This window comes from Erpetoichthys calabaricus, chromosome 9 (assembly GCF_900747795.2).
Source record: "Erpetoichthys calabaricus chromosome 9, fErpCal1.3, whole genome shotgun sequence".
Taxonomy (NCBI): Eukaryota; Metazoa; Chordata; class Cladistia; order Polypteriformes; family Polypteridae; genus Erpetoichthys; species Erpetoichthys calabaricus.
The window spans coordinates 110667082-110687647 of NC_041402.2; the positions used below are offsets into that span (position 1 = coordinate 110667082).

General features: G+C 43.6%; 1 protein-coding gene across 1 annotated transcript in view; it reads left to right on the top strand.

Moving 5' to 3' along the window:
• The window catches only part of ankrd27 (ankyrin repeat domain 27 (VPS9 domain)), a 494306-nt gene that overhangs the window by 413620 nt on the left and 60120 nt on the right, over nt 1-20566 (top strand). The window contains exon 18 of the mRNA XM_051932226.1: nt 11943-12059. Within this exon, the coding sequence (XP_051788186.1) occupies nt 11943-12059 (117 nt within the window). The remainder of the gene's footprint in view (nt 1-11942; nt 12060-20566) is intronic.

The following is a 20566-nucleotide window of genomic DNA, read 5'->3' on the forward strand; positions in this document are numbered from 1 at the left end:
AGACCAGCATCTTGAGATCTTAATGTGCGCTCTGGTTTGTAAGTCATGATAAGTTCCGACAAGTAAGCCGGACCTTGGCTATTTAATGCTTTATATGTTAAAAGGAGGATTTTGAAATCTGCCCTAAACTTAACCGGGAGCCAGTGTAAGGATTTAAGAACTGGAGTGATGTGTTCATATTTTCTTGTTCTTGTAATAATTCTTGCAGCAGCATTTTGGATTAACTGGGGGCTGTAGTCAATCCTACTAGAAATAAATGAATGAATTAATTTCTCAGAATCCTGCTTATTTAGAAAATGCCTTAATTTCCCAACATTTTTAAAATGGAAGAAACATGATTTGGACAAGTTTGTAATGTGCGCTTTAAATGACATGCTAGAGTCAAAGATAACTCCAAGATTGTGGGCTGATTTAATAAAATTAATGGTGATTCCAACTGAGCTAAATGATGACAAAATATTGTGTCATTCCCTCCAACAATTAACATCTATGTTTTATCTGTGTTTAAAGATAGGTAGTTCTCATCCATCCACTCCTTTAATTCACTAACACAACTAATTAAAGACAACATCGGAGATACTTCATTTGATCTTAAAAAAAAAAGGTATAACGGGGTGTCATCTGCATACGAGTGAAAATTAACATTATGTTTCCTAATGATAGATCCAAGTGGAAGCATGTAAAGTGAAAACAGTAAAGGGCCCAGTACTGAGCCCTGTGGGACACCATATCTCACTTCTGTGTATAATGATGGAGTACTGTCAGCACATTTCTGTACATATTGGAATCGATTTGATAAATAAGAACTAAACCAAGTGAGCACACAGTGCCTATAAGGCCAACATCATTTTCTAGCATGTGCAGTAAAGTAGAATGGTCAGTGGTGTCAAATGCTGTGCTTAAGTCTAACAACATAATTACAGTGGAGTTTCCTTCATCAGAGGATATGAGAATGTCGTTTACAACCCGCGTTAGTGCCATTTCTGTACTATGACCAGTGCGGAAACCAGACTGGAATTTCTCAAGTAAATTGTAATGCGTAAGGTGTGACTGAAGCTAATTGGCGACTACTTTTTCTAGTATTTTAGAGAGAGAGGGTAAATTTGAAATAAGTCTATAATTCTTAAGTATGTGTGGGTCTAGGTCTGACTTTTTAAGTAATGGTTTAATGACTGTGCCATGCAAGATAGATAGATAGATAGATACTGTAGATACTTTATTAATCCCCAAGGGGAAATTCACAAACTCTAGCAGCAGCAGCATACTGATAAAAACAATATTAATTAAAGAGTGATAGAAATGCAGTGCAAGTTAAAAAATGCAAGGTGGAGAGTGCAAGGCAGGTATAACAGTCAATAACATTGTATAATGTTAACGTTTACCCCCTGTGGAATTGAAGAGTCGCATAGTGTGGGGGAGGAACGATCTCCTCAGTCTGTCAGTGAAGCAGGACAGTGACAGCAGTCTGTCGCTGAAGCTGCTCTTCTGTCTGGAGATGATACTGATCAGTGGATGCAGTGAATTCTCCATGATTGACAGGAGCCTGCTCAGCGCCCATCACTCTGCCACAGATGTCAAACTGTCCAGCTCTGTGCCTACATTAGGTCCTGCCTTCCTCACCGGTTTGTCCAGGCGTGAGGTGTCCCTCTTCTTATGCTGCCTCCCCAGCACACCACCGCGTAGAAGAGGGCGCTCGCCACAACCGTCTGATAGAACATCTGCAGCATCTTATTGCAGATGTTGGAAGGATGCCAGCCTTCTAAGGAAGTATAGTCGGCTATGTCTTCTCTTGCACAGAGCATCAGTATTGGCAGTCCAGTCCAGTTTATCATCTAGCTGTACTCCCAGGTATTTATAGGTCTGTACCCTTTGCACACAGTCACCTCTGATAATCACGGGGTCCGTGAGGGGCCTGGGCCTCCTAAAATCCACCACCAGCTCTTTGGTTTTGCTGGTGTTCAGTTGTAGGTGGTATGAGTCGAACCATTTAACAAAGTGCTTGATTAGTGTCCTCTACTCCTCCTCCTGCCCACTCCTGATGCAGCCAACAATAGCAGTGTCGTCAGTGAACTTTTGCACGTGGCAAGATATATATAGGCTGTATATAGGCTGAACAGGACCGGACAAAGCACAGTACCCTGTGGCGCTTCTGTGCTGCTGACTACAATGTCAGACCTGCAGTTTCTGAGACGTACATACTGAGGTCTGTCTGTAAGATAGTTCATGATCCATGCCACCAGGTATGAATCTACTCCCATCTCTGTCAGCTTGTCCTTAAGGAGCAGAGGTTTGGATGGTGTTGAAGGCGCTAGAGAAGTCCAGAAACATAATTCATACTGCACCGCTGCCTCTGTCCAAATGGGAAAGTGATCGGTGTAGCATGTAGATGATGGCATCCTCTGCTCCCACCTTCTCCTGGTATGTGAACTGCAGAGGGTCAAGGGTGTGGCGGACCCGTGGCGGGCCTCAGGTGGTGAAGCAGCAGCCGCTCCATGGTCTTCATCACATGTGACATCAGGGCGACTGGCCTGAAGTCATTCAGTTAACCAGGACGTGATACATTTGGGACTGGGGTGATGCAAGGTGTTTTCCAAAGCCTTGGGACTTTCCCCCGTTCCAGGATCAGGTTGAAGATGCGCTGTAGAGAACTCCCCAGCTCCAATGCACATGCCTTCAACAGTCGTGGCGATACTCCATCTGGACCCACTGCTTTGCTGGCACGAAGTCTCCTCAGCTCTCTGCTTACCTGAGCTGCTGTAATTGTGGGTGGGGGAAAACTCTCTCCTATGCTGGTGTCAGCAGAAGGATGGGTGGAGGATGCAGTACTCTCAGGTGAGAGTGAGAGTGGGTTAGGGTGGTCAAACCTGCTAAAAAAGTTGTTCATCAGGTTTGCTTTCTCCCTGTCCCTCTCGATGGAAGCACCCTGCTGCTTTGAGCTGCAGCCAGTAATGATTTTCATCCCATCCCACACTTCCTTCATGCTGTTGTTCTGCAACTTTTGCTCCAGTTTTCTCCTGTACTGCTTCTTCGCCGCCCTGAGCTGGACTCGGAGTTCCTTCTACATGCACTTGAGCTCATGCTGATCACTGCCTTTAAAAGCCCTTTTCTTCTGGTTCAAAAGGCCCTTGATGTCACTTGTGCTGAATGCAATGTGAGGCTGGGTCTGCTAAGCTAGTTTGTACTGTGATGCTGAGATCTGGGATCTTATATTTTTAATTTTCTCATTGAAGAAGTTCATAAAGTCTGTACTGCTAATAACTGTTAGTATTTTGCACTATAGATCTTGATCTACATTTTTTGCACTATAGGTCTGTAGATCCCCAGCAGACCTGACCCCATTGGCTCTCCAGTGGTTTCGACTCTTCAGGGGATGAGGCTGCCAAGGGCTTTCCCCCATCCCCTTCATAATGTGAGCCGCAGCAAAGCTACTCCCGCGGAGAGCAAAAAGGAGTCCTTTCTGTAGTTTCGGAGCTGTGTGAAGTCTTTTTATGGTGGCTGGAGTGCCAACCCTGCCACCAACCCCCATGATTTCCCAGCAAGTTGGAGGACTGCTTGCAGGGCCCGGATGCAGTTTAATGTCATACCCAGGAGACTGCACTCCTTTAATGTACAAAGTGACATCCCTCACATTTTCTATAATTCTGTGATGGCCAGTGCAGTTTTCTGCACTGTGGTGTACTGGGCTGGTAACATCATGTCAAGAGAGGTCTACTGAATCAACCAGCTAATTAAAAAGGCAAGCTCAATTATAGGATGCATTCTGGAACTCCTTGAGGTGGTAGCGAAAGAGAGAATTAAAACAAAACTGAGAGCCATTATGAAAAATGCTGCACACCCTCTATCTGATACACTAACACTGAGTGCTTTGAATCAACAAATTATTCAGCAAAAATGTGTCAAGAAATGCTACTGGGGCTCCTTTATACCAACTGCAATATGTTTGCATAATGCCTCACTGTGACTGTGATCAGAATTTTATATCTGAATTTTGCCCTTACATCTACAATAGAAAAGTCTCTCCTGATGAATCATGATAATATACAATAAGGAATATTGATGGGAAATCAATTCTAGCTACTCCAGTGTTCTCCAGGTTATATTATTAATGTCACAGACATTCAGTGCCCAAAAAATGAATAAATATTAGCAAATGCACTAGTTTCACAAAGTGAATGTACAGTATATATAAAAAAATATTTAAGCCATAAAGTTATCCAACACCAGTATTGATTATGTGAAAAGTTGATTGTCCCCTTATTTACTGACCCAAATATCTAACCAAAGTTAATTGATAATTTGGCTTGAGGTGACTGATTAGGCTGATTTCAGGCAGCCCAGTTTAATCTAAACATCTCCATTTATTGACCCCTACTGTTAAAGGGAAAATCACCATAAGTTTTCTATTCTAAGATCAAATGAAATTCAGGAAAATTTGAGGAAAAAAGTTGTTCAATTTAACAATCAGGAAAACTCTGGCTTTCCTGTGGCCCTGTTCTGAATAGGCTGCTGTAGGAAAAAATATGAACCGACAGGCAGATAGATTTACTTCCCTTAATATACAAGTAATCTGATACAGGAATGTTGTTGGGAAATGGACAGAAGGTACACAAGATTCATCAATGCTTAATTGTGTTTGGCTGCAGTATTCCCTGAAAATGTTTGACAGTATTGCTGTAGTCAGTCCATTTTATTTCTCCTGATACAAAATAACTGTCACCAGCCATCACTTGAATCCCCTTACCACTCATTAGTATGGTATCCCAGGGTTCTTCCATGTTTGCCACTAGTACAAACATTACATATTCTTTTTACAGTTGCGATTGTGTCATTTTCTTTCTGCCTTACTGCAATTTATTTATACACATGTAACAAAGTACTGCAAATGTCAGCAGTTCAATTATTATACAGTATTATTTTGGGAGTGTGTGTGTTAAAATTTGTGTCTAAAGACTTTAATTTTCTTGTGCATTTCATGTACATTGTTTTCACAATTTCCCTAAACTATTATGTTTGAATGCCTTTGTCATTTTATACTTCAGGTTTCATTATCTTTCATCAGATCTCTGTTTTAGACTGGTGCTTTCACTAAACTTTAAAATTCCAATGTTTTAAATTAGTATATGTATGTGTATATATATATATGTATATATGTGTATATATATATATATATATATATATATATATATATATATATATATATATATATATATATGGTTGAAATAGTTTACTGTCAAATAAATGCAAAGAGTACGCGACACGTGTTTCGCCCTCATTCTGGGCTCATCAGGCGTACAAACTCCACTGCACTCCCTCTCGGGAATCGAACCTCGGACGTCAGCGCCAGAGGTGATGCCCCTAACGTTGCGCCACGGTGTGTGGTTCGTTTATTTGACAGCATGTAGATCGGGGTAATTACATTCACGGCATTCGAAGTCTGTGTCACAATCTGATTGTATGGGTGGTTACCTACCAGGTAACGCTTGTGGTTGGCCAGCAATCTGCTAACATCCGCCACGGTGCCCTCAGTTTGTGAGGAGCAGATCATAGAATGGTTGAAATAGTTTACTGTCAAATAAATGCAAAGAGTACGCGACACATGTCCGAGAGGGAGTGCAGTGGAGTTTGTACGCCTGATGAGCCCAGAATGAGGGCGAAACACGTGTCGCATACTCTTTGCATTTATTTGACAGTAAACTATTTCAACCATTCTATGATCTGCCACTTATGGCGAAGTTGTCCTCGGAGGACAGAGGATCAGAGGGATTCCCAATACAACGTTCCCCCAAGGTTCTCCGAGGAGTCTCGACGACATAGCCATAGCCCAACCCATGGACCCTCCCGGAGGAGGACATCCCTCGCGGGGCTGGCCGCTTCGAACCTTGGTTTTTTACTGTTGGGGGTTGAATACTGTGAGATATGGCCAGCTATTTATCCTGGCCAATACCCCCAGGCCGCCAGATGGAGCCCTCCTTCCAGCATGGAGCTACCCCGAATGCCAGCAGGGAATTATGGACAGTGGACTTTTAATGCACCAGCCCTGCTGGATACCACGGGGGCCACCAGGAGTCGCTGCAGGGAGGCTCAGGGATTATTTGCACCATAACCTGGAAGTGCGTCTTAATCACAGCGACACAACAAATGATGTGCTTCCAGGGTGAAGAAAAAGGATTGTGGGAAAACCCAGACATTGAGCTGAGTTGGGAGGCAGGGTGGCTAAGCGTCTGGGAGTGGAGGATTGAGTATTGTGATTATAGTTTATTGTTGTTTATTGAATATAGTGGAGTGGTGGTGCTTTGTGCACTTTATTTATAATAATAAATGTTATTATTGGACTTTTATCTGGTGTCTGACGTCCAGTCAGAGGGTTCAAGGGGTCGACAGTGCCTCTATTATCACAGTATATATATAGTGGACAATAGAGGGCATTCCAACTCAACGCAGAAGACACAACCGCAGTAGACACAACTTGAAAACACACATACTTTTATTTTTACCTTTTTCCCTTGGTTGGAAACAATTTCCCCTATTTCCCACAAGCACAACACAGTCTCAAAGCAGAGCACAATACTTTTTCTTTTCCTCTTTCTATCCTTTCTTCTCCATTTTCTCCAGGCAAGTTTCCCGGTATGGCAGAAGCTGCTGCAGTACCACTTGGCAGTACCAGCGGATCCCTACAGGACTGTAACTCCAATTGTCATGGAGCCCTGTGGGAGTCCTCGGCACCGCTGCAACCCGGGGTTGTGTTGACAACTAGGTAACGTTTTGGCCATGCTTCCTCCCCTGGACCTTACAGTGTGGAGGCGTCCTGGCCATCTACCACAATATATATATATACATATATACAGATATATATATATATATATATATATATAAAATCCTAAGCCTAAGAGTGCAACAGTGGCATTTTTATGTCATATTTTTTGTCACGCTTTAAATTGGGCCGGTTTTAAAACCTACATATACTGTATATGTTTGGTATCATTATCCATCATCCATCCATTTTCCAACCTGCTGAATCCGAACACAGGGTCACGGGGGTCTGCTGGAGCCAATCCCAGCCAACACAGGGCACAAGGCAGGGAACCAATCCTGGGCAGGGTGCCAACCCACCGCAGGACACACACAAACACACCCACACACCAAGCACACACTAGGGCCAATTTAGAATCGCCAATCCACCTAACCTACATGTCTTTGGACTGTGGGAGGAAACCGGAGCGCCCCCGGAGGAAACCCACGCAGACACGGGGAGAACATGCAAACCCCACACAGGGAGGACCCGGGAAGCGAACCCAGGTCTCCCAACTGCGAGGCAGCAGCGCTACCCACTGCGCCACCGTGCCACCTGGTATCATTTTTTCAGAATTTATTCAACTTTAATGTGATGTTGTTAGGTTTTCACATTCTTAATCCATTTTTAAATTATAAACTAAAAAATATCAAGAACTCAAGTTCCGCAAGACGAGAATTTGTGCCAAGAGATTTAACCAAGCCCGGAGCCGGAAATAAAAGACAAAGAGTAGGGACAGCTGCTGTGCAAGCTTCTAAATGTTCGAAGCTCCATGCGAGATGCAGATCACGCTGCACGGCAGCAGCAGCTGATCCAGCAAAGAGGAGGTAAAAAAAAAAAAAAATCTGTATTTGGTTCCCAGTGTATCACAGTTTAAGAGGGGGTTTTGGAGGAGCGATCGCATCTCCTTGGGGTGCGTTCAGCCCCCTTTTCACAATGCAAGCGGCAGAGACGCGTAGTGGCTGGCAAGTGAAGCAAGGCAGGAGAAACCCCATAATATATATATATGCACACATATATATAATGTAGGAGATGGCCAGCAGCCCAACCCGGCTGGGAACCGCAAGAAGTGGAAGGATGGGGGAAGGCAGCCTCTTTAGGGCATCCTGAAGTGCTTGCAAACCACGTGGGTGGAAGAACAGAAGCACTTCAGAGTTGGACACTATAAAAGGACTTGCCAGCCTCACATTGACAATCCAGAGTCAGCAGGTGGAGAGCAAAGTTTGCAACGAGCAGAGGCAAAGAAGAAGAGAGAGAAAGGACTATGTGTCATATTGTTTGGTGCTTGTGTACTGTACTGTGCTGTGAAGTGGGGAGCAACAGAAAACGCTTCCCCACTAAAGAATAAAACGTGTGCTGTGTTGAACTTGTGTCTCAGTCTGTCTGTGTCGAGGTTTGGGGAGTGGTACGCCCCCTTGTGGTCCACAAGTGGCATATACAGTGCATCCGGAAAGTATTCACAGCGCATCACTTTTTTCCACATTTTGTTATGTTACAGCCTTATTCCAAAATGGATTAAATTCATTTTTTCCTCAGAATTCTACACACAACACCCCATAATGACAACGTGAAAAAAGTTTACTTGAGATTTTTGCAAATTTATTAAAAATAAAAAAATTGAGAAATCACATGTACATTAGTATTCACAGCCTTTGCCATAAAGCTCAAAATTGAGCTGAGGTGCATCCTGTTTCCCCTGATCATCCTTGAGATGTTTCTGCAGCTTAATTGGTGTCCACCTATGGTAAATTCAGTTGATTGGACATGATTTGGAAAGGCACACACCTGTCTATATAAGGTCCCACAGTTGACGGTTCATGTCAGAGCACAAACCAAGCATGAAGTCAAAGGAATTGTCTGTAGACCTCTGAGACAGGATTGTCTCGAGGCACAATCTGGGGAAGGTTACAGAAAAATTTCTGCTGCTTTGAAGGTCCCAATGAGCACAGTGGCCTCCATCATCCGTAAGTGGAAGAAGTTCGAAACCACCAGGACTCTTCCTAGAGCTGGCCGGCCATCTAAACTGAGCGATCGGGAGAGAAGGGCCTTAGTCAGGGAGGTGACTAAGAACCCGATGGTCACTCTGTCAGAGCTCTAGATGTCCTCTGTGGAGAGAGGAGAACCTTCCAGAAGGACAACCATCTCTGCAGCAATCCAACAATCAGGCCTGTAAGGTAGAGTGGCCAGACGGAAGCCACTCCTTAGTAAAAGGCACATGGCAGCCCACCTGGAGTTTGCCAAAAGGCACCTGAAGGACTCTCAGACCATGAGAAAGAAAATTCTTTGGTCTGATGAGACAAAGATTGAACTCTTTGGCGTGAATGCCAGGCGTCACGTTTGGAGGAAACCTGGCACCATCCCTACAGTGAAGCATGTTGGTGGCAGCATCATGCTGTGGGGATGTTTTTCAGCGGCAGGAACTGGGGGACTAGTCAGGATAAAGGGAAAGATGACTGCAGCAATGTACAGAGACGTCCTGGATGAAAACCTGCTCCAGAGCGCTCTTGACGTCAGACTGGGGCGACAGTTCATCTTTCAGCGGGACAACGACCCTAAGCACACAACCAAGATATCAAAGGAGTGGTTTCAGGACAACTCTGTGAATGTCTTTGAGTGGCCCAGCCAGAGCCCAGACTTGAATCTGATTGAACATCTCTGGAGAGATCTTAAAATGGCTGTGCACCAACACTTCCCATCCAACCTGATGGAGCTTGAGAGGTGCTGCAAAGAGGAATGGGTGAAACTGGCCAAGGATAGGTGTGCCAAGCTTGTGGCATCATATTCAAAAAGACTTGAGGCTGTAATTGCTGCCAAAGGTACATCGACAAAGTATTGAGGAAAGACTAAGAATACTTATGTACATGTGATTTCTCAGTTTTTTTATTTTTAATAAATTTGCAAAAATCTCAAACTTTTTTCACATTGTCATTATAGGGTGTTGTGTATAGAATGCTGAGGAAAAAAATGAATTTAATCCATTTTGGAATAAGGCTGTAACATAACAAAATGTGGATAAAGTGATGCGCTGTGAATACTTTCCGGATTCACTGTAGCTCCTCCATACATTCAGCATATATATTATATGTTACTTATCCTATGCAGTTTGTAGTGATGGCCATGAAAAAATTTGAATGTCATGTTTTCATGGAAAATGCAGATGATAAAGTATATGAAAGAATAGGTATCTATGGTCACCAATGTTAGACAACAGCAAACACTATCAAAAACATCCAGTCATGTGCTCACAACGTCACAAAAATACATGCTTTTTCTAAAATATTATAAAATAACCCACTTCTGCAAAATGCCCTCATGAACTTAAATGAATCACACTTCAAATGCAGTGAGGATTTGAAATGAAGATCTGCCTTCATCCTCATTCATTCGTCATAAGTCTAAACCAAGTAACAGCTTATTCATTGGCCAACATTGTGCTTTACATGTTATCAACAGTGAAAAGCTCAACTTAAGAGTAAATTTTAAGCAAAAGCGAGTGAAAATGTAATCAAGAACAAAGTTTGCTTTACACTTGTGCATATCTGAGATACTTTAACAAGCAGAAAGTCAAATTACCTGTGCATTTTTTCAGATCACTGCCAAATATTTCTGAGGTACTCCATTTATGGATATTAATATTAATTTAAGCACTGGAGGCAGGTCCACAATCTAAATACTTGTTTACATTGGAATGAGGTCATTTTTTGTTCATGGGGACATTTTCCTGAAGTAGTTTATTTAACAATATTTTAGTAAAAATACTTGTGTTTGAAACGTTGTCAGCACACAACTAGATGACTTGACAAGTTGATTATGTAACACAAGTAATGTGAAATGATATTCATGGCATGGATGTTTTTGACATTGTTTACTGTTGTCCAACATTGGTCACCATACATTCTATTAAAACGTTTGTTATCCTAGATCTGAGTGAAAACATAAGAATACAAATTTTTTTTGGTCATCATTTTAAACTAAATGAGGTAAAGTCAGTGCAGTATTAAACCTTGAAGAAACACACCCAATACTCCAAGGGGAACAGCTCACAAGTCAGTGTAAACTCCTTGGGAACAAATCAAACCACTAATACCCCCAAACTTGCGAGCTGCTTGAAACACCACTGGTCCCTGGGCAAACAAAATCTAATGGAAACTGTCCTTCATTAATTAAGTATAGTCTTTATTTATTATAATCTTACAAGTTTTAATCCCCATGTCATTGACAGTTTTAAAAGAAAACATAGTTTTAACTTTCAAGGTAAAAATACCTTTATTTTACTTTACTTTATTATACTTATTAAGTTACATGCCAAAGTACCTGACATTGCCAGTTTACATGGGAAAAAACTTTCTTTTGGAAATTTGAACATGGATAAATACAACCCACAATGAGACAAAAGAACATGCATTCAGACAAACTTGTAATCCGGTGAAACAATGAAACTGTTATGCAGATTAGTTGAAAAGAAAATGCTATATGTACCTGTGGTTTGTTATATCACACTTTGGCTAGTAGATGACTTTGTGCATGCTGATAATGATTTCCAACATCAGTCATAGCACACACCTACTGCCATGTAGGAATTATAGTCCCAGTATCTATCCTGTTTTTTTGGGTTGCTTCCCCCCCTCCTGTTTTATTCCCTCTTCCCAATATTACATATACCCTATGTTTTAAGCTGGACCAACAGCAAATCACTTGCAAAATATTGGGGAAATTGGTTCCATTGTTTTGCACTATTAACAGACAAATAGACTTCCAAACATAAATGGCTTACGATTTTATTTATATAGATGATTTATTATAGCATCTATTTTCCCTCCAGTATACAATATCTTGCCTTTATAGTAATTTAAATGTATAGTTTAATTGATAGTTAGCCATACCTTTTCTTTCAGGAACCTTAAATAATAGTTCATAATATACTGTATGAGGATGTTCATTTTCAGTAGAACCTTCTGTCTAATGTAAAATGTCTTTGAATAAATTGGAATGCCTCAGAACAGAAATACAGTATATGCAATAAATACTTTAATTTTAGTATATCTAAAATGCATATTTATTAGTTTTTTCTCAAGAGTTACATACAAAGTGGTAACATGAGATCAAAATGTCAATGTACTTCATTAAAATCTTTTTGCTTTATTTGTATAAGGTACGTTATCTGTTTGAATGGACAGATGAAGAGTCTGAAGGAGATTTCAGAGATCCTTTAAAGCTTGAATTTTGTCATCCATTGTGTCAATGCCCCAAATGTGAACCAGCTCAACAGGTGAACTTTTATTTTATTAAACGTTCTTATATGAAATGTATTTATTAAATAATGTCTTAAACCTGTGTTTTGACTGGACATTGCCTTCAGAAGTCATTAATCAATTAATTAAAAAAATGTTCAAATTTGGATTTCTGTAGTTCTAAGCAATAAGTAAGTCATTATGTGAAATGTTAAGGTATCTTATTTACTTGTGCCTTGTCAATGATTACTTTAATAACTGATTTTACAAGAGGTATATTCTGAGCTTTAAACTGAAACTCTGGCCTTTTTCCTAGATTTTAACACACCTGGAACAGACTTTTAATTAATAAGATCTTGCTTTACTTATCAAAAGTAAACCTATTTATACATATGGAAATATATGTGGGGCCATTTGCATATCCCCCACTTCGGGTGATCTTATATACTGTTTCCTTTTCTGTGAGTACAGGCTACAGCTACTCATATGCCTGTACTGGACAAAGTATTTATGGAAATGTGAAGAACTCACAGATATACCTCATCATTTGTGTTTTTTCCCAAAAGTAATATGTAAGTAAAGTTCACCTCAAAGTATCTGTACATTTACATTTTTAGGTGTATTTGCATACACTGTACATGTACCTGTTCTTTTAGAAATGTTAATTTCAAATGATAAGCCTCTACCATGATAAAAATATTTGAAGTTTTATTTTTCCATCCTTTTCACTAAATTATTGTAAATGCTGACAAGTGTTGAAGTGATCCCTATGTATGATAGGATATTCCTGATGTTTTTTGTGGTTACAAGGTGTGGAGTTTACTGTGTTTCCCATGAAGCTAAGCTAGGAGTTGAAGAGTATGATTAAGTAACAGTGATGTAAAAGAGTTTTGAAGTCATCGCCAAAATTAAGTAGTAGAAGAAATCATAAGTTCACCAGAGGTACACTGCATACAGAATTGACCTAAACTTTGGAATGTGCTTGTTCTTTTTCCTGAGGTTAAAAATGGTTTAAGAATTATTTGGGGTTGAACTTCCAAACTGGGAGTCTAAATAGAAAAAAAACCGTCTAATGAAAATGTTGATACTTAGTGTGAGACCTCCTCTGTCTATTTTTCCCCCAGTGTGAATCTTTTCTGATTTTCATTGCAAAAATAAATAAATAAATAAATTTGAAACATTGCCCATAGCCTGTTTATATACTGTACACTCCTTGCTGCAGCAACAACATATGAAGCAGGCAGGGAGAAGAATAGTGGCCTCGCTATAACTGAGTATTGTTACAAACACAGACTTTTTCCCATTTCATGCTTTGGCATATTTGTGTGTAATAGCTCATGACTAAGGTGATACCTAGGGCTTTTCATCTAAATTTTTTTTTAATTTAAGACTTTTCTGCAACCAAGATGTCAGTCTGGTGTATACCATTTTTGTTATGAAGTACAGTTTTTATTAAGCATACCTGGTCCTGTGTATGACATTAAACTGCATATGGCCTTGCAAGTTGGAGGACCACTTGCAGGGAAATCTTGAGAGTTGGTGACAGGATTGGCACTCCAGGCACCGTAAAAAAAACTTCACACAGCTCCGAGACGACAGAAAGGACTTCTTTTTGCTCTCCGCGGGAGTAACTCTGCTGCAGCCGCCCATAGGAAGGCTGGTTGCATCACGAAGGGGATGGGGGAAAGCCCTTGGGAGCCCCATCCCCAAAAGAGTCGAAACCATTGGAGAGCCAATGGGATCAGGTCTGATGGGGGTCAGAACTGCCGTGGTGCTGACGCGTCGCCCGCTTCACGGCAGCACTTGGGTCCCAGTTTGAGGCGACCCATCCGGGTAGGCCCATGGAACATCTTGTCTCTCCAGTATGATGATATCTTCCTCTGCTGTCGGAGGAGCTGTGTAAACTCCGCATTTCAGGGGAGCCACTCTCTGAGGTGTGCAGACCTGGGACTAGCCAGATCTCTGTAGGTGGATACACCTTTTATTGGTCTGGTCGCTCTAATGGCTGTCATACTTAGGGAGTAGCTGTTGCTGTAGTGGATTGGCTTCTTCCGATAGTGTCTGATGTCATTCCTTTCAACAAGCGTATTATGAGACTCGGATCATGGCTCTCCCTGGGTGCCTTGTCTGTTGTCTGTGTATGATCTGACCGCGGTGAATGATGTCTCAGTGAAGGAGACATTTTATTCTCAACATCACTCGGTGGTTGATGAGTGCCCACGAGGTGACACTCCTCTCTGAGTGACTTTAATGCAGCCACTGGCACTGACAGGGCTGACAATGAGGATTGTCTCAGTCCCCATGGGTCTGGTGACCATGGTGAAAGTGGCTCCATGTTCCTTGACTTTGCAAAAGGTCAGGGGCTGTAAATTGCTGGATCTTGGTTCCAGTGCCCTGAGCCACATTGTTGGACTTGGTACTCTAATACTGGTGGTTCGGTGAAGGAGATCAATCACATCCTCGTGGGCAGACGCTGCAGGCTCTTGCAAAACTGCAGGGTCTACAGAAGTGCCCAGTTTGTGAATTCTGACCACAGACTTGTTGTTGCTACTCTTAAGATCAAGCTTAGGTCCAGTAGGTTACCACCTGCTAAGAAAAAGAGTCTGGACTCAGCCAGACTCCAAGACCAGGCTCGTTCTAATGAGTTTGCATGCAGTTTGTGTGAGGAACTTGCGGATTTGGGTGCAACTGCCGAACCTAATGTGATGTGGGAGACCTTCCGTGACAAGACTCTGAAGGTTGCTGAGGGTTGTGTTGGTGTTACTGGTGTTCCCAGAAAGAGGTGTTTCATCTCGCAGGGCACCCTGGATATCCTCGAGAGGAGTCGCAGTGTACGGCTTAATGGCAACTCTGGTCTATACCGGGAACTAAGAATGACGACAGCGAGGGCTCTGAGGGCAGATAAAGAGGTGTTTGTTAGAGGAATCTTTGAGCAAGTGACACACCACCTGTGGTCTAGCGACCCACGTCCTGCTTACAGAGGAGTCAAAGCATTGTGCAAATCCGAATCTGTTCCTCGGAGAGTCGCAGTCAAGGTCGGGTGATGGAACGGTCCTAATGGATGACACTGCAGTTCTGACCCGCTGGGCTGGCTACTTTGAGCAGCTGTTCAAAGCTGATCCTCCGGCTAGGACATTGGATATCTCTGAGTCCACGATTCTTGAGGCTGATCCTCAAATTAGCTGTAAACCACCCGATCTCACTGAGATTGCACAGGTGGTGAACCAGCTGAGGGGAGTCAAGGGTGCAGGGATCTGTGGTATCCAGAGTGAACTTCTCCCGGCTGGTGGTAAGACTGTCCTCCTGGCATTTCAAGCAATCTTTGCTTCCATTTGGGAGACTGACTTCATCCCAACTGACTGGAAAACGGAACTCGTTGTCCCTATCTGGAAGGGAAGGGTGATCACCTGGATTGCGGCAATTACAGGGGGATAACACTGCTCTCGGTGACAGGTAAGGTCCTTACTAGGGTCGTCCTCAATAGGATCCGTGATTACTTGCTCACCTACCAGTGACCGGAACAGTCTGGTTTTATGCCTAAGAAGTCTACCATCGACTGCATCCTGTCACTGAGGGCTCTCATGGAGCGCAAACACGAATATCAGCAGAGTATCTTTGTAGCCTTTGTCAATTTTTGTAAAGCGTTCGATTCGGTTGATGGAGCTGCCCTGTGGGACATCCTGAGGGTTCGTGAGATCCCCTCGAGGTTGCTGGATATCATGAGCGACCTGTATACTGGTACTGAGTGCTGTGCAGAGTGGAGGCAGAATCTCTGTGTTTTTCCCAGTTGATTCTGTGGTTCATCAGGGGTGTGTTTTTGCTCTTACTCTGTTAAATGCTTGTATGAACTGGGTGTTGGGCAAGATCGAAGGGTCCAGCAGCTGTGGGGCATCTGTTGGTGAAGAAAGATTCACTGATCTTGACTTTGTTGACGATGCTGTGATCTTTGCGTAGTCAATGGAGGCTGTGATCGGGGCTGTCGAGAGATTGAGCGAGGAGTCTTAGTGTCTGGGCTTGTGAGTGTCCTGGATAAAAACCAAGATCCAGGCCTTTAATGACCTCTTAGGCACAGCCATCAGCAGTGTGTTTGTCTGCAGAGAGAGTGTCAACCTTGTCGAAAGGTTTACTTACCTTGGCAGTGACATTCATGTCTCTGATGACTCTTCCTATGAAGTCAGTAGACAGATTGGGAGAGCATGGGGGGGTCATGAGGTCGCTGGAAAGGGGCGTGTGTCGCTTTCGATATATATGTTAAAGGACGAGGTCCAGGTCTTTAGCGTGCGGGTGCTTCCTGTCTTGCTATATGGTTGTGAGACATGGACGCTGTCCAGTGACCTGAGTCGAAGACTGGACTCCTTTGGTACTGTGTCTCTCCGGAAAATCCATGGGTACCATTGGTTTGACTTTGTGTCAAATGAGCGGTTGCTCATGGAGTCCTGAATGAGGCACATTACCAGCATTGTGAGGGAGCGTCAGTTGCAACACTACGACCATGTGGCACAATTCCCCGAGCGAGGCACCGGAACCTGGCAGGATTTCCTGGGAAAGGTCTGCAGGGAACTCAGAAAGAAAGTTAGGTTAGTGCACTCCGCCGTCCCTTGGTCAGGTGAGTCAGTACTATTCTCTAAGCCCTTTAGCTGCCTCCTACTCGCACATGTGTGACAAGGCCCCCTCAACCCAGACCCATCGGTACGGGCGTCCCTAACCGAGAGGTTGTGAACCCAAGAAAGAGCATCGGTGTTAGCGTGAAGGGAGCCACGATGACGAATGAGCAAAAACATATATGGCTGTAGGTCAAGAAACCACTGTGTGACCTACGGATTCGACTCCTTGTGTAGGGCCATCTACTGTAGAGGCGCATGGTCCGTAACAAGGGTAAATTCCCGGCTCGACAGGTAGTACCTCAGCTGCATAATTGCCCATTTGATCGCCAAAGCCTCCCTCTCCACCGCCACATACCTGGTCTCTCATTCCAACAGTTTCCAGCTCACGAACATGATGGGTTATTCCACACCATTAACGCTCTGGCTCAGCACGGCACCCAGGCCTGTGTTCGAAGTGTCCGTCTGGATGATGAAAGGTATAGAAAAGTTAGGTGCTTTCAAAATTGGTGCGGATGTAAGGGTCTGCTTCAAGTCACTAAATGCAGGGTCTGTCTTATCAGTCCATACCACATTGTTCGGGGCCCTCTTCCTTGTCAAATCAGTCAAGGGCGCCACTCTGTCCGAGAATCGGGGCACAAACCGGCGGTAGTACCCCGCTAACCCAAGAAAGTCTTGGACCTGCCGATTGGTTCGCAGACCAGAGTACCCCAACCCACCAGGTAGCCTAAATACTTGGCTTCGTTTAATCCAAAGAAATATTTATGGGGATTAATCCAAAGTCCAGCCTCACCAAGTGTCCATAATAACACTTGTACCTGCTGTAGGTGTCCCGTCCACGTGCTGGAATAGATGACCACGTCATCCAGGTAGGCAGCACTATATGAGTTATGAGGCCTGGGCACTTTGTCCACCAGACGCTGGAAAGTTGCTGGAGCCCCGTGTAACCCAAATGGAAGAACATTGGGGCGGAGTGGTGGCTCTGAGGCTAAGGATCTGCGCTGGTATCCCGAAGGTTGCCGGTTTGAATCCCTGTCAATGCCAAAAGAGATCCTACTCTGCTGGGCCCTTGAGCAAGGCCCTTAACCTGTAATTTATGATACTGCCAGTGCCCCCTAGGGGTACTAAACGCAGTCTTACTCTTTGCGGAGTCAGTTAAAGGAACCTGCCGATACCCCTTTGTCATGTCTAGCGTGGTCAAATACTTGGCTTGTCCTAGCCTCTCGAGGATGTTGTCCACTCGTGTCATCAGATAAGCATCAGATTGGGAGACTTAATTAAGTCAACAGAAGTAATTGCAAAACTTCCAACTGACCAAGATGATGAGAGTGGACCAGGGACTATGACTCTCCTCTATTACTCCTAGTTCCAGCATGTGCTTGATCTCAAGCTCCACTTCAGCTCTTTTTGCCTCAGGAAAGCAATATCGGCGTTCCTGGACTATAACCTCGGGCTCTGTCACTATGTTGTGCTCAATCAGAGGGGTCCTTCTGGGTTTTTCACTCAACACCTCGGGACGAACAGGATAACTGTTTCCAGCTCCCATCGCTGTCTGGGACCTAAGTCTGCACCGAAGTTAAGGTTATTCATGTGAGCTGGGCTGACCGGAGGAGGGATTGGGGTCCCTGTCCTTCCACGGTTTCGGCAGATTTACATGATAAACCCGCTCCCTCGTCCAACGATTGGGTTGTTTCACCAAATAGTCGACGAGTCCTTTCCTCTCCTTAACATCATATGGACCTTGCCAATGGGATAATAATTTACAGTGGGAGGTAGGTACCAGAACCATGACTCGATCTCCCCGGGCGGAACTCCCGGAGAGAAGTGCCTCGGTCGTAATATCAGACCTGTGCTACTCCTGCCTCTTCCATGTGACTTTTAAGGAGTGGCTGAATTTTACCAAATCTATCGCAGAATTGCGCAATATATTCAAAGATGTTTGTAGAGGGAAGAGCCTCTTCTTCCCATCCTTCTTTTAAAATGTCCAATATGCCCCGGGGTTGTTGTCCATGCAATAATTCAAAAGGTAAGAACCCCGTTGAGGCTTGTGGGATTTCCCGATACACAAAAAGGACGAGGGGGAGGAGCTGATCTCAGTTCCTTTCCATCCTCGTTGACCACCTTATGAAGCATTTGTTTGAGAGTCTCATTGAATCTCTCTACCAGACCGTCGGTTTGAGGATGATACACAGCGGTCTTTAGATGCTTTATTTTAAGTAACTTGGCCGTTTCCTTGAACGTCTCTGAAGTTAAAGGCGTCCCTTGGTCCGTCAGGACTTCCTTAGGGATGCCACCCTCGCACAAAGACCCCTACCAATTACCGTGCAATGGCTTTTGAAGTAGCTGAGCACAACAGAACAGCTTCAGGGTATTTGGTAGCATAATCCACAAGGACTAAAATATACTTGTGTCCTTGGGCTGTGGGTTCTAGGGGTCCGACTAAGTAGACCCCAGTTCTTTGAAACGGGACATCAATTAGGGAAATGGGAACGACAGGAGCACAGTCTTTCTTAGGAATTTGTCGCAATTGACACTCAGGACATGAAGTGCAAAAGCAACAAACCTCCTCATTGATTCCTGGCCAAAGAAAACGAAGCTTAATCCGCTCCAGAGTTTTTACGGTGCCCAGATGGCCTCCTAGGAGGTGGACGTGCGCCAACTCACAGGCCTGCCACTGGAAGGCCCGCGGAATTAGCAGCAGCTTTCACTCCTTCCCTCATGCTCTGCTACACGATACAGAAGGTTGTTTTGTAATACAAAGTGAGGACCCTGTGGCATGGGCTGATGAGTGCGCTGGCCATTGATGAGGACCACTGCATTTTTAGCAAATTTAAGGGAGTCGTTATTCCACTGCTCCCTTTTAAAAGAAGCTGGCATCTCTCTAAACTGGTACTGTAAGATATAGAGAGGGTCAGCGCCGACCTCAAGGGGTATAGTTTCCTCCTGTTCTGTCTCGGCATTGGTTGATGACATATCGGCTTGTGACGGTCCGGGAGTCGCCACGTCACTCAGGGAGGCCGCTTCGTCTCTCTGTGTTGGCTGGTTACACGGCGTGGAGGCAGCTTGAGACAGTTCTTCTCTGTCTATAATTAGGCCCAAATTCGACTTGGGGGTGGTATGTGCCCAACCGCTTTTAATATCAGACCAGTCCCACCCCAGTATCACCAGGAGAGGTGGATTTGGGAGTACCGCTACAGTTAATTTCTTTTACCGATCCTCCACAACTGATGATACAGGTAGCGGACCTGTACCAGCGGATTTCTTTGTGAGGCACCGAAACCTGGCGGGATTTCCCGGGAAAGGTCTGCAGGGAACTCAGAAAGAAAGTTAGTGCACTCCGCCGCCCCCTGGTCGGGTGAGTCAGTACTGTTCTCTAAGCCCTTTAGCTGCCTCCTACTCGCACGTGTGTGACAATATATATATAGTTGTATATAAAATGCAAAGTTGACTCACTCACCTACAAAACCACTATTTTTGTTTTTTAAAAAGCTAAAATTTGGCAGTATTGTACAATGTGTGCAGCAGGTATCCTCTAAAAAAGGATATTTTGATATAATTAATATTTAGTGGAAAACCTAATACAATAAAAAAAAACTAAATACCCCCAAAATCTCAAAAAAATGCTTTGCCTTATTTGATTGAAATTTGGTAATGTTACAGAAAGAAAAAAATTACTGTAGCTTTTCCATGTCTTATTTGTCTATATTTGTCAGCAATAATGTAGCTAGTGAGATATTCTTTGGCACCCCATCCTTTTTTGTGCTTTTTGGTAAAGAGTGATCACACAGAGAAATGGGTCTTGCAGTTCATGCATCCGCAAGCAGGAGAGTGCCACTAAGCAAACTGTAACCACTCAGAGAAATGGGACTGGCAGCAAGTGAAGTAAGGCAGATGCCTCGCATAGGGAAAAGAGATGGAGTGGTGAGCTTGATGGAAAATGAGCT